This window comes from Nerophis ophidion, linkage group LG05 (genome assembly GCF_033978795.1).
Source record: "Nerophis ophidion isolate RoL-2023_Sa linkage group LG05, RoL_Noph_v1.0, whole genome shotgun sequence".
Lineage (NCBI taxonomy): Eukaryota > Metazoa > Chordata > Actinopteri > Syngnathiformes > Syngnathidae > Nerophis > Nerophis ophidion.
The window spans coordinates 24533115-24545691 of record NC_084615.1 but is presented as its reverse complement, the minus strand read 5'-3'; the positions used below and the strand labels follow the sequence as shown (position 1 = coordinate 24545691).

The 12577-nt window shown below is 38.0% G+C and overlaps 1 protein-coding gene across 1 annotated transcript; it reads left to right on the top strand.

Annotated features, from left to right (window-relative positions):
• Positions 1-6352: 6352 nt before the first annotated feature.
• On the top strand, positions 6353-11528 carry slirp (SRA stem-loop interacting RNA binding protein). The gene is made up of 4 exons (XM_061900354.1): positions 6353-6506; positions 8318-8376; positions 8454-8561; positions 11368-11528. Exons 1-4 carry the CDS (start codon positions 6440-6442, stop codon positions 11434-11436), a joined length of 303 nt encoding a protein of 100 aa, XP_061756338.1. The 5' UTR covers positions 6353-6439; the 3' UTR covers positions 11437-11528.
• Positions 11529-12577: the final 1049 nt, after the last annotated feature.

Below are 12577 nucleotides of genomic sequence, written 5' to 3'. Positions count from 1 at the left end.
AAAAAGTCTGCGGGCTATAGAGCGTTTTCCGTTCGGGCTCCAGTACTCTGGAATGCCCTCCCGGTAACAGTTCGAGATGCCACCTCAGTAGAAGCATTTAAGTCTCACCTTAAAACTCATTTGTATACTCTAGCCTTTAAATAGACTCCCTTTTTAGACCAGTTGATCTGCCGTTTCTTTTCTTTTTCTTTTTCTTCTATGTCCCACTCTCCCTTGTGGAGGGGTACTGCTTGCCTGTGTATCGGCTGGGGACATCTCTGCGCTGCTGATCCGCCTCCGCTTGGGATGGTTTCCTGCTGGCTCCGCTGTGAACGGGACTCTCGCTGCTGTGTTGGATCCGCTTTGGACTGGACTCTCGCGACTGTGTTGGATCCATTGTGGATTGAACTTTCACAGTATCATGTTAGACCCGCTCGACATCCATTGCTTTCCTCCTCTCCAAGGTTCTCATAGTCATCATTGTCACCGACGTCCCACTGGGTCATTATTGTCACCGATGTCCCACTGGGTGTGAGTTTTCCTTGCCCTTATGTGGGCCTACCGAGGATGTCGTGGTGGTTTGTGCAGCCCTTTGAGACACTAGTGATTTAGGGCTATATAAGTAAACATTGATTGATTGATTGATTAATGTATTTCTGATGTTGTTGATGGACAGTTGGCTATGTTAATTGACAGTATGATGCACAATTGCCCTACACTACAGAGTAAAGAAGAGAACTCTTCGAAGTTGTCTCCTTTGCTTTCATTTTAGTTGCTTTACCCTATAACAGTGGTCCCCAACCACCGGGCCGCAGAAGAATTTTTTATTCATTTTTATTAAAAAAAAACAAAAAACAAAAAAACTTTTTTTTTTTTAATTAAATCAACATAAAAAACACAATATACACTTACAATTAGTGCACCAACCACAAAAACCTCCCTTTTTCATGACAAAAACGTCCCTTTTTCATGACAAAGAAAAAAAAAAAAAAAAAAGGATCCCTCCCCCACACCCGGGTCTCGGGACAAACTATTAAGCATTGACCGGGCCACGGATACAAAAAGGTTGGGATCACTGCCCTATAACATCTGCAAGACGTGAAATTATGATTGCTAATGTAAAAAAAAAAGTAAACTTTCAGAGTGCTGCCTTGGAGCACTTTTGTGTCCCCACCAATCTCAAAATCAAACCTACTCCCTTGATCTCAGCTACAAACGGGCGGAAGGCGGTTTTACGAATAAAAAAAAAAAGAAAAAAGACTGACATTTTTCGTCCATACTCCAGTCCGGCTGGGGGCGGTAGTACGTCTTAAATTGGCTTGCCAACCGCCTATGAAACCTGGTAGACTGATAGTGTGTTCCGGTGCGGAAAGACAAGAAGAAGTGACAGGAGAATAAGAAGGACTAACAGTCCCCGCCTGCCTCGTTATATCACCTCGTCTGCTCCGACCTGACTCTTCGGTCGGAACACAGGCTAGGGCATTGGTGGATGCGGTCGGTGGAAGCTTCCGGAAGGAGAGACGCGGAACTACCAAACATTTGGAGTGAATTTGGCGGCGGCGAGAGTGTCTAAATCTGTTTTGGTGGTTGAGCATAACCTGTTTTGTGACTGGATCGAGATGGAAGGGGATAGTGACGGGATGTATGAGGATAGTATGGAAATGGATAGGACTAGAGGGGAGAGAGGAAAGAAGGGGAGAGGAGGGAGTGAAGGAAAGTCGAGTGCTAAAAGAGTGCATGAAGACGATGAAGAGGTTGATAAGAAGAAAAGGGTTATGGTGGATGAATATAAGATAATTTATACATTTAAATCAAACCAAGATATGAATGACATTAGTTTGATGACACTGGTTAAGGGATTAAAGAAGGACATTGGAGAGGAGGAGATAGCGAAGGCGTTCAGGGACGGACGGCTGTTGATTAAATGCAAAAATGGAGAGCAAAAGAACAAAGCAATGCGATTGCAAAAACTGTGCAACAAAATAATATAGGAAAAAATCAAAGTGGGAGAACGAAAGGGGGCAAGAGGAGTCGTGACAGGAATCCCAAGAGGAGAAAATTTAGATGATCTGAAAAGAGAAATAAAAGGAGGAACTGTCACTATGATGAAAAGAATGATGGCATTTAGGAACGGTGAAAAGACTGAGAGCGAATCCGTGCTAGTGCAATTTGCAGAGGAGGTCCTACCAGAGAGAAACATGATTGGGTATTTAAGCTTCTATGTTAGAGCTTACGTGCCACCCCCAGTATGTTGTTTCAAGTGCCAACGCTATGGGCACATAGCTAGTGTGTGTCATGCTAAGATGAGATGTGGACGGTGTGGAGGAGAGCATGAATATGGACAATGTGGAGAAAAGGAACAGGTCAAGTGTTGTAATTGTGGCGGGAATCACACAGCAGCGTATGGGGGCTGCATCATAAGAAAACAGGCAACACAAGTACAGCAAATCAGAGTTGAAAGAAATATTACATACGCAGAGGCAGTTCAAATAAGAAATCAAGAAAGTGCAGAACAGGACAGAAGTGAAAATAGTTCAAGAAATAAAAAACAAGAGGCAGCAAATATAGGAATTTCCATGGACAAACTAGTTGTATTCCTGGTCTACGTAATAAACTGTACAGAACAGGCTAGAAACAAGAATGAGAAAATCAAAATAATTGTCAAAGCAGCAGCAAACTTTTTAAATTCAAAAGAACTATCCTGGGAACAGGTGCACGGTGAACTACAGAGAGTAGACGAGACCGAGTCATGTTACCACAATCCAACGCCATGTTAATTGTTCAGTGGAATGCCAGAAGTTTGATAGCAAATGAACAGGAATTAAAGGGATATATTAATAATATGAAAAATAAACCACATACAATATGTATTCAAGAAACATGGCTGAAGCCAAAATTAAACTTTATAATAAAAGGATATATAACGATACGTAAAGATAGGAATGATGGGCAAGGAGGAGGATGTGCCATATTTATTAAGGAAGATATGCATTATTCAATATTAAAAGTAAAACAAGAACTAGAGATAGTAGGAGTAGAAGTATGGAATAATAAAGAAAGATACGAAGTACTAAACTTCTATAATCCGTGCAAGAAATTAGAAATTCACCAACTAGAAACAATAATCGAGCACTGGAGTGGCAATATTATATGGTGTGGTGACTTTAATGCACATAGCACAATGTGGGGTGAAAGGGACGACTGGAATGGGGATACATTGGAAGCACTTTTGGAGGAAAAAGAACTGGTGTGTGTGAATGATGGGTCGGGAACAAGGTTAGATGTCGTCACGGGTAAAGAAACAGCAATAGATTTAACACTAGTGTCACAAGGGTTAGCAGGAAAGGTGGAGTGGGAAGTAAATAAATACAGCACAATGGGAAGTGATCACTATCCAATCTTCATTCACATAAACATAAATCATAGGACAGAAAGCACTAGGATAGAAGGAAGATGGAAGTATAATCATGGTGATTGGGGGAAATTTAGGGAAATTAGAATACTGAGAAGAACACATAATTTCCAAGACATGATCCAATATAAAAGGCATCAAGCTAGAGTAAGGTATGTTATTAAAAAAACAAGAAAACACCATTGGAGAACTTTTTGTGAAACACTAAATAGAATTACTCCTTTAAGCCAAGTGTGGGGAATGATCAAGAGAATGTCAGGGGTCAGAAAAGAACATAAAAAATCATGTGATGAAAGATGGAACGCGGACTGTGGTAGGAAATAAAGAAAAAGCAGAACTTTTAGCAAAGACTTTGTTAAAGTGCACAGTAATGATAATTTGAGAAATGTAGAAAAACAAAAGAGAGAAGAAACAATTAGTTTAAATATTAAGGAAATGAAGGAAGACAACGATAATAGTTTTACCAACACTATGGATATGACATTTTCTTTGGATGAAATGGTTCGAATTTTAAAAAAAGTTAAAAATACGACGCCAGGGAAAGACCTGGTGAGTTATCAAATGATCAAAAATTTAGGTAGCATCGGCAAAGAAGTGGTCTTGAAATTATATAATAGGATACATGAAGAAGGAAAATTACCAGATGAGTGGAAAACAGCTAATAATTCCAATATGCAAACCAGGGAAAGATCCGGAAGAGGCAGGAAATTATAGGCCGATAGCATTGACCTCAAATTTGAGCAAAGTAATGGAAAAAATGATTAATGAAAGATTAATATATTATTTAGAGTCAAAAGAAATGATAAAAAACTAACATAGTGGTTTTCGCAAAGCAATAAGCACAAATGACCCAGCAGTGCAGCTGGAAGAGGAAATTAGAAAGGGACAAATAAAGAAAGAAAGTATAAGTGCAGTATTTTTTGACATAGAGAAAGCGTATGATATGTTGTGGAAACAGGGGTTGCTGATGAAACTAAATAAGATTGGGATTAGAGGAAGAATGAACAGATGGATAAAAGACTTTTTAACAAGTAGAACATTATTAGTAAAAAATAGAGAATGAATATAGCAGAGAATACGAAGTGGAAAATGGGACCCCACAAGGGAGTATAATAAGTCCAGTACTATTTTCCATCATGATAAATGAAGTTTTTTGTGAAGTGGAAGGGTTAGTGGAGGTGGCATTGTTTGCTGATAATGGAGTGATGTGGAAGAGAGGTAGAAATACAAATCATATAGAAAAGAAGATTCAAAAAGCGGTAAATAATGTTCAAGACTGGGGGACGGCTTGGGGTTTAAGATTCTCTGTTGGAAAGACAAAAGTCATACATTTTACGAAGAGGAAAGTACAAAACAAGCTCCAAATAAAACTCTATGGAGAAAACATAGAAGAGGTACAAGTATTTAAATATTTAGGAATATGGTTTGATAAAAATATTAACTGGTCAACAAACATCAGCGAAATAGTGGAGAAAAGTAAAAAGGTGTTAAATATAATGAGGGCTTTGAGGGGTAAAGATTGGGGGGCTGATAGGTTGACATTGAAAACAATATATAGCACTTTAATTCCATCTGTTATCGACTACGGATGCATTATTTATCAATCTGCTTCAAAAACTCTACTTGGGAAAATAAACCGGATCCAGTCGCAGGCGTTAAGATTATGTTGTGGAGCTAGTAAATCTACTCCAGTGGCAGCATTACAAGTAGAAATGAATGAAAAACCTTTGGACATGAGGAGAGATCAACTCTCAGAAGTTTATTGGGCAAACTTAAAAGGATCCAAGCAAGGACATTCAACCCGTCAAGTGCTAATAAACTGCCAGGAAAAAGGGAAGAAAAAAATGAATAGTTTTGGGTGGATAATAGGAGATATATGTATCAAAGCACAAATTGACAATATTAAAGTTAGCCCTACAGTACCAATTCCTGCAATACCACCGTGGATGTATGAAAACCCAAAGGTAAACATGCAATTACTGAAGAATAGACATTTAAATAGTTACCAAATGGAACAATGGATTGAGGAAATGTTTTTTGACAACATCATGATATACACAGATGCATCAAAAACTATAAATAGTAAAGTAGGAGCTGCTGCAGTTATCCCACAGAGAAATATAGTGTTAAATAAAAGAATTAGTGATAAACTATCTGTTTTTACGGGGGAATTGGTAGCAATTTATATGGCAGTTAACTGGATAGAGGAAAACAAAGCAAGGAAAGTAGTCGTGTGCTCGGACTCCAGCAGTGCATTGACGAGCATAAAAAACATAGCATCAGACACAAGACTAGATATAGTTTATGAAATAGTTCAGGCAATCTACAGGATAAATAAAGCGGGAGGTGTGGTAACATTTCTCTGGGTTCCTGCTCATGTAGGAGTTGAGGGAAATGAGTTAGCTGATAGATACGCAAAACAAGCAACCACTAAAACAGAAGTAAACATGGAGATTAAGCACAGTAAAGAAGAAGTGAAGAGCATAATTAAGATAGAACACAATAAAAAGTGGCAGGATAATTGGAATAAGGAAACAAAAGGTAGAGAGTTTTACAAAGTCCAGAGGAGAGTAGGTGTAATGAGAGGAGGGGATAGAAATAGGAAAGAAGAAGACATTATTACTAGAATGAGATTAGGACATACATATATAGGCAAACATACTACAGGGCTGTGTGATTTTTGCCACCAGATAGTAAATGTTGACCATGTCTTAATACAATGTAGGAAATATAATAGAGAAAGAGAAATACTGGAAAATAAGTTAGCAAAAGAAAATATTAGGTTAGAAGTGGGAGGTATATTAGGATTGAATTCAGAAAACATAGGATATAAAACAATATACACATATTTAAAAAACACTGGGTTAAATAAAAGAATATAGAGTAGGGATCCACCTCGGTCCACACTCCATTACAGTAGGTGGCGGTAATGCACACCAGAAGGTTGATTGCCAACCGCCATAAAAACAAAAGAAGAAGAAGAAGAAGAAGAAGCCTATGAAACCTCCAAAAGGAGGAAGTTACCTCAGAGGTCAAAAAAAGTAAAACATGGCGGCGCCATCCAAGAAAGTGTACCAACTGTTTGTATCAAAATTACCATGGACAGTTACTAGCAGTGAGTTGATTTTTTTTCGTTTTAAAAGAGTTATTTTTTGTGTCAGTAGCAAGACATGTGAATACACATTGTTCATTGTGTGGCTGTAGAGAGTCGCGGCTGCGAGCTAACGTGCTAAGCTCGCTGTGTCACTTTAAAGGCCTACTGAAATGATTCTTATTCAAACGGGGATAGCAGGTCCAATCTATTTGTCATACGTGATCATTTCGCGATATTGCCATATTTTTGCTGAAAGTATTTAGTAGAGAACATCGACGATAAAGTTCGCAACCTTTGGTCGCTAATAAAGAAGCCTTGCCTGTACCGGAATTAGCAGACGTTGTGTGCGTGACGTCACGGGTTGTGGAGCTCCTCACATTGTTTACAATCATGGCCACCAGCAGCGAGAGTGATTCGGACCGAGAAAGCGACGATTTCCCTATTAATTTGAGCGAGAATGAAAGATTTGTGGATGAGAAAGCTAAAGTGAGAGTGAAGGACTAGAAGAAACAAAGAAAAAAAAAGACAGGGCAGCAGGAGCGATTCAGTTTTTATCAGGCCAGTGGTTCTTAACCTTGTTGGAGGTACCGAATCCCACCAGTTTCACATGCGCATTCACCAAAACCTTCTTTAGTGAAAAATAAAAATGTTTATCAAATTCAAGACAAAGTTATAGTTTTTTTTTTAATGGTACACAAAATGAACCGTGCATGCACATCACCTTGTTCAAAGAACAAAACCAACACAGTGCATGAACTCACAACAAACTACACACCTGCAAATCAGATGGAAAATTAGAGGGAACATTGTTTGGGAGTGTCCATAATACACCAATAGGGAGAAGTTTTATTTACACGATGAGTATCTTGACCTACGCGGCGGAGGCTCCGCCGAACCCCTGAGGGCGACTCACCGAACCCCTAGGGTTCGATCAAACCCTGGTTAAGAACCACTGTATTAGACACATTTACCAGGATAATTCTGGAAAATCCCTTATCTGCATATTGTGTTACTAGTGTTATCGTGAGATTATACTTTCGTACCTGAAAGTCGGAGGGGTGTGGCCACGGGTGTGGTGACTGCCAGTGTCTCTGAGGGAAGCCACGGAGGAGACAGAGCTGCCTCTTTTTACACGAGGAACGACGCAAGCTCCGCTCATGTCTACGGTAAGAGCCGACTTATTACCACCGTTTTCTCACCGAAACCTGCCGGTTGACATGTGGTCGGGAACCATGTTTTCCTTGACCGCTCTGTTCCATAGTAAAGCTTCACCTTCGGGAATGTAAACAAGGAAACACCGGCTGTGTTTGTGTTGCTAAAGGCAGCTGCAATACATCGCTTCCCACCTACATCTTTCTATTTTGACTTCTCCATTATTAATTGAACACAATGCAAAAGATTCAGCAACACAGATGTCCATAGTACTGTGTAATTATGCGATTAAAGCAGACTACTTATAGCTGGGATCGGGCTGGAAAAAAATATCCGCCACAATCCGAGACGTCACACGCACGCGTCATTATACCGACGTTTTCAAACGGATACTTTGCGCGAAATTCAAAATTGCAATTTAGTAAACTAAAGAGGCCGTATTGGCATGTGTTGCAATGTTAATATTTCATCATTGATATATAAACTATCAGACTGCGTGGTCGGTAGTAGTGGGTTTCAGTAGGCCTTTAATGTCTCTTAGTCAAAAATTGCCGCTCTTGAGTCATAATCCACAATATTTCGTTCAATTTTTTTCATTGTTTCCTCAAAATGTGCCATTTTGTCGCGCATGACCAATGTTAACTATTTGTACTGAAAGTATGAGTTGACCTGTCTTTCAGAGGAGGTAAAGGAGTACTTTGGGCAATTTGGACATATCAAGAACTGTGCACTGCCTTTTGTAAGTTGTCAAAGGGATGTCGTTTACAATGCACTGTTCTGTTGTTGTTGCTTTTAAATGTTCATGTGTTGTGACAGGACAGAGACACAGGTTTTCACAAACGCTTCTGCCGGGTGGGATTCAGCTCAGAGGAAGAGCTGAACAACGCACTGCAGAAAGAGCCACACATTCTTGAAGGGTCTAAGGTAAACACATCATCATGACTAGAGATGTCAGGCAGGCCGATATTATCGGCCGATAAATGCTTTAAAATTTAATAACGGAAATTAACGGTATCTGTTTAAAAAAAAGTCAAATTTATGACTTTTTAAAACGCCGCTGTGTACACGGATGTAGGGAGAAGAACAGAGCGCCAATAAACCTTAAAGGCACTGCCTTTGGGTGCGGGCCCAGTCACATAATATCAACGGCTTTTCACACACACACCAGTGAATGTCACGCATACTTGGTCAACAGCCATACAGGTCACACTGAGGGTGGTTGTATAAACCAGTGGTTCTCAAATGGGGGTACATGTACCCCTGGGGGTATTTGAAGGTATGGCAATGGGTATGTGAGATTTTTTTTAAATATTCTTAGAATAGCTAAAATTCAGAAATCCTTTATAAATATAAATATTGAATAATACTTCAACAAAATATGAATTTAAGTTCATAAACTGTGAAAAGAAATACAATATTCAGTGTTGACAGCTAGATTTTTTGTGGACATGTAACATAAATATTGATTTTAAAGATTTATTTTTTGTGAAGAAATGTTTAGAATGAAGTTCATGAATCCAGATGGATCTCTATTACAATCCCCAAAGAGGGCACTTTAAGTTGATGATTACTTCTATGTGTAGAAATCTTTTTTTAGAATTGAATCACTTGTTTATTTTTCAACAAGTTTTTAGTTATTTTTTATATCTTTTTTTCCTAATAGTTCAAGAAAGACCACTACAAATGAGCAATATTTTGCACTGTTATACAATTGAATGAATCAGAAACTGATGACATAGTGCTGTATTTTACTTCTTTATCTCTTTTTTTCAACCAAAGATGCTTTGCTCTGATTAGGGGGTACCTGAATTAAAAAAAAAATCACAGGGGGTACATCACTGAAAAAAGGTTGAGAACCACTGGTATAAACAAATGGGAAATGGGTTGTACTTGTATAGCGCTTTTCTACCCCTTTTTAAGGAGCCCAAAGTGCTTTGACAGTATTCCCACATTTGCCCATTCACACACACATTCAGATACTGAATGTGTTACAAATATGCACAGTTGTAACACTGTTACAAATATGCGCCACACTGTGAGACCACACCAAACAAGAATGACAAACACATTTCGGGAGAACATCCGCACCGCAACACAACACAACAGAACAGATACCCAGAATCCCTTTCAGCACTAACTCTTCCGGGACATTACAATATACACCCCCGCTACCACCAAACCCCGCCCACCTCACTTTCAGCCCTTATTGGAGGCACTTTGTTTTATATCATAATTATTTTGATTATGGCTTTCAAAGTTAATGTGTGGTTTGAGCACAGTGGGTTAACTTATCAACTATTTTATTCCACTCATTCTATTCATGGGTGTAACAATTGATCGATATATCGTTTTACTATCCTAAATTTAAAATGTATCAGTCTCTGCAAGTTGGCCTTCCAGAAGAGAAGTGTCGATCCAACATCGTTTTAAAAGGCAATATATACATTTTATCGATACTACAAAATTAAACCATTGGATTTAAGAACGGCAGACTTTATATGAAGTTTTGCACATTTAATCAAAAATCTGTCTGCCTACGTGAGGGGTCATCAAAACCAAAAATGTCAGATACCCAAGGTGGTCAAGAAAGAAATGCAAACGCCACCAGACAATAGAATGAATTACAACACAACAACTTTCAGCTACAGCACGATTTCAAAAGCCACAACATATCACACAGTCACAACTTCAGTTTAAACCATAAAGGATGCGACGTAGAAAACGGAAGTGACAGCGGAGCAAGTTTGCCGATGGACCAAGTTGAGACAGAAGGTTAAAAACAGTGTAATAAACTTACGTACTAATCTTATTGGAAAAAGTTTAAAAGTTATTTATGACTAAAACTTTAGTCACACTTCACCTACGTTTCCAATTTTGTTCATCACACCGTCAGTCATTTGGCCCATCTGTCGCTTAAACTTGTTTTGTGTCATTTCTATGATGTTCCATGTTTATTAAAATGAGAGTAGTGGCAGGTCAAACCACCGTTCATTTAACCTGAAAAGATTTGGTTGGACCTCATTCCTCAGGTAAACCTGGAGAAATAATGGTTGCACTTTAATTTAGTTAATAATATCTTATTTTTGCAGATAAATCTGTTGGTTACTATACTTTTATTGAAAATGTCTTGAATGTTGAAAATGAGAGCAGAAAAAAGGTTCTGTTGTTATTTCAACCTAAAGTGTGGATTGCACTTTATTCAAACAAGATGTGTATTATCCAGTATTATTTTTTTTGCTAAAAGTTGTAGTTCTAATCATTTGACATTGTGTCTGTAAAGTAAGAACTTATTCCCTGAGTTTGTAAACAATAAATGTAATATCCACAATGGAGCACAAACAATATATTTTTGAAAATAGACATGGAACTAAAAATGTAAATGTCATTAATCCGTTGCTGATACTATCCTTGGTCTTAACACTATTGTTTACATCGATGCGCCCACACCTAGCTTTGTATTCATAACAAAGTTAGTATTGATTTTAACAACAATCAAGCATAATTGGCTGCATTATTATGATGTGAAACGTATCTTAAAGTTAAACAGAACTTTAAAAAAAAAAAAAAAATTGTTAGCAGTGAAAATATTCTAGTCATCACGATAAAAACGTTTAACCGATGGTTGTGCATACTTGTTAAAATAAAGGTTATGGGGGCTTAGATCTTGTAATTAAAATAGTTGATGGCCAATTTCACTTTTATGACAAAGTGTATTGTTGTGTATTTCAAGCTTCAAGTTCAGAAGGACCAACGACCGTTTAAATCCATGAAGACTCAAGAGGAGTTTGGGTCCGAGTGATTGCCTGGAAAAGTCTGTCTGTCTGTCTTGCAAAAAACATTTTCACCACGGTTCAAATTAAAATGAATGCAATAAAAAACATTTGTGTTTAAGACGTCTTGTTTTTTTTGTTTTTTTTATGAGCTTAACAGGACATGCTTAAAAGTCTGCCTGCATACAGCACTACTGGTGAACAACGGGCATGGTTTAAGCTCTGCTTCTTCCTACTCTTTTACCGACAAGTTGAAAATACGCAATGTACCACATTGTAATTGTATAGATTTTCAACATAAATTAAAACCATGGTTTGTTTTAGACATGCCAATTCAAAATGTCTGAAAAGGAGAGTAACAATTAGATGCTGTAGATCTTATAACCCTTCTCCATGTCTCAGCAATTATTCGTTCACACTTAACATACTGTATTTGTTTTCATACAAAAAGTTTACACACTTTCTGCGACAAAACAGCAATTTTTAAGTTGGATATATGTGCGGAAGTGGCCTATGAGGAAGGAAAACAAGAAATTAATAACATTTTAGGAATAAAAAACTTGACACATTGCATAATGCATAAGTAACTAAATTCAAAAGGATGTGAAAATACATTTATAAATAGAACATTTTCAAAAAGATTTAAAGACAAAAGTAAAAATCAGAAAATGTCATATTTAGTTTATTGGTGTTACATTAGGACCCAACAATGTACATTTATCTTTTGTAGAATTTCAACAAACATGAAAGCAGAGCTGAGAGAAGGACTTTTAATGACTGGATTCTTGACACATGTTTAATGTTCAAAAGAACAGTATTGAAATGCATTCCGTGCAAAAATATGACATGAAACTTGACAAACACTTGAACAGCATTTGATGTGAATTTTGAAAATTAACATGGAACTATTATTTTAGGGAAATAATATATATTATCCACTCATCCCCTCCTAGGTTAGTTCGCATGTCAGATACACAGGTTCAAAACTTAGTTGGAACATCTCATGTTCTCTACACTCTGCTTCTGGGTGAGAGGTTGTAGACCCTCGACCGGTCGGCAGTCAAGCTTAGACTAGCACACTAACGTTCAGACCTATGGACAATTTAGAAAGTTCTGTTTTCAGATAGTGGGCGAGGCCCCTTTGGGGGGAACATGCTTTATTGGTATTAT

Coding starts and splice junctions, on each gene's coding strand:
- slirp (XM_061900354.1), top strand. CDS start 6,440: ATGGCGGCGCCATCCAAGAAAGTGTACCAACTGTTTGTATCAAAATTA. Junction 8,377..8,453: donor AGAACTGTGCACTGCCTTTT/GTAAGTTGTCAA, acceptor GTGTTGTGACAG/GACAGAGACACAGGTTTTCA. Junction 8,562..11,367: donor ACATTCTTGAAGGGTCTAAG/GTAAACACATCA, acceptor GTGTATTTCAAG/CTTCAAGTTCAGAAGGACCA.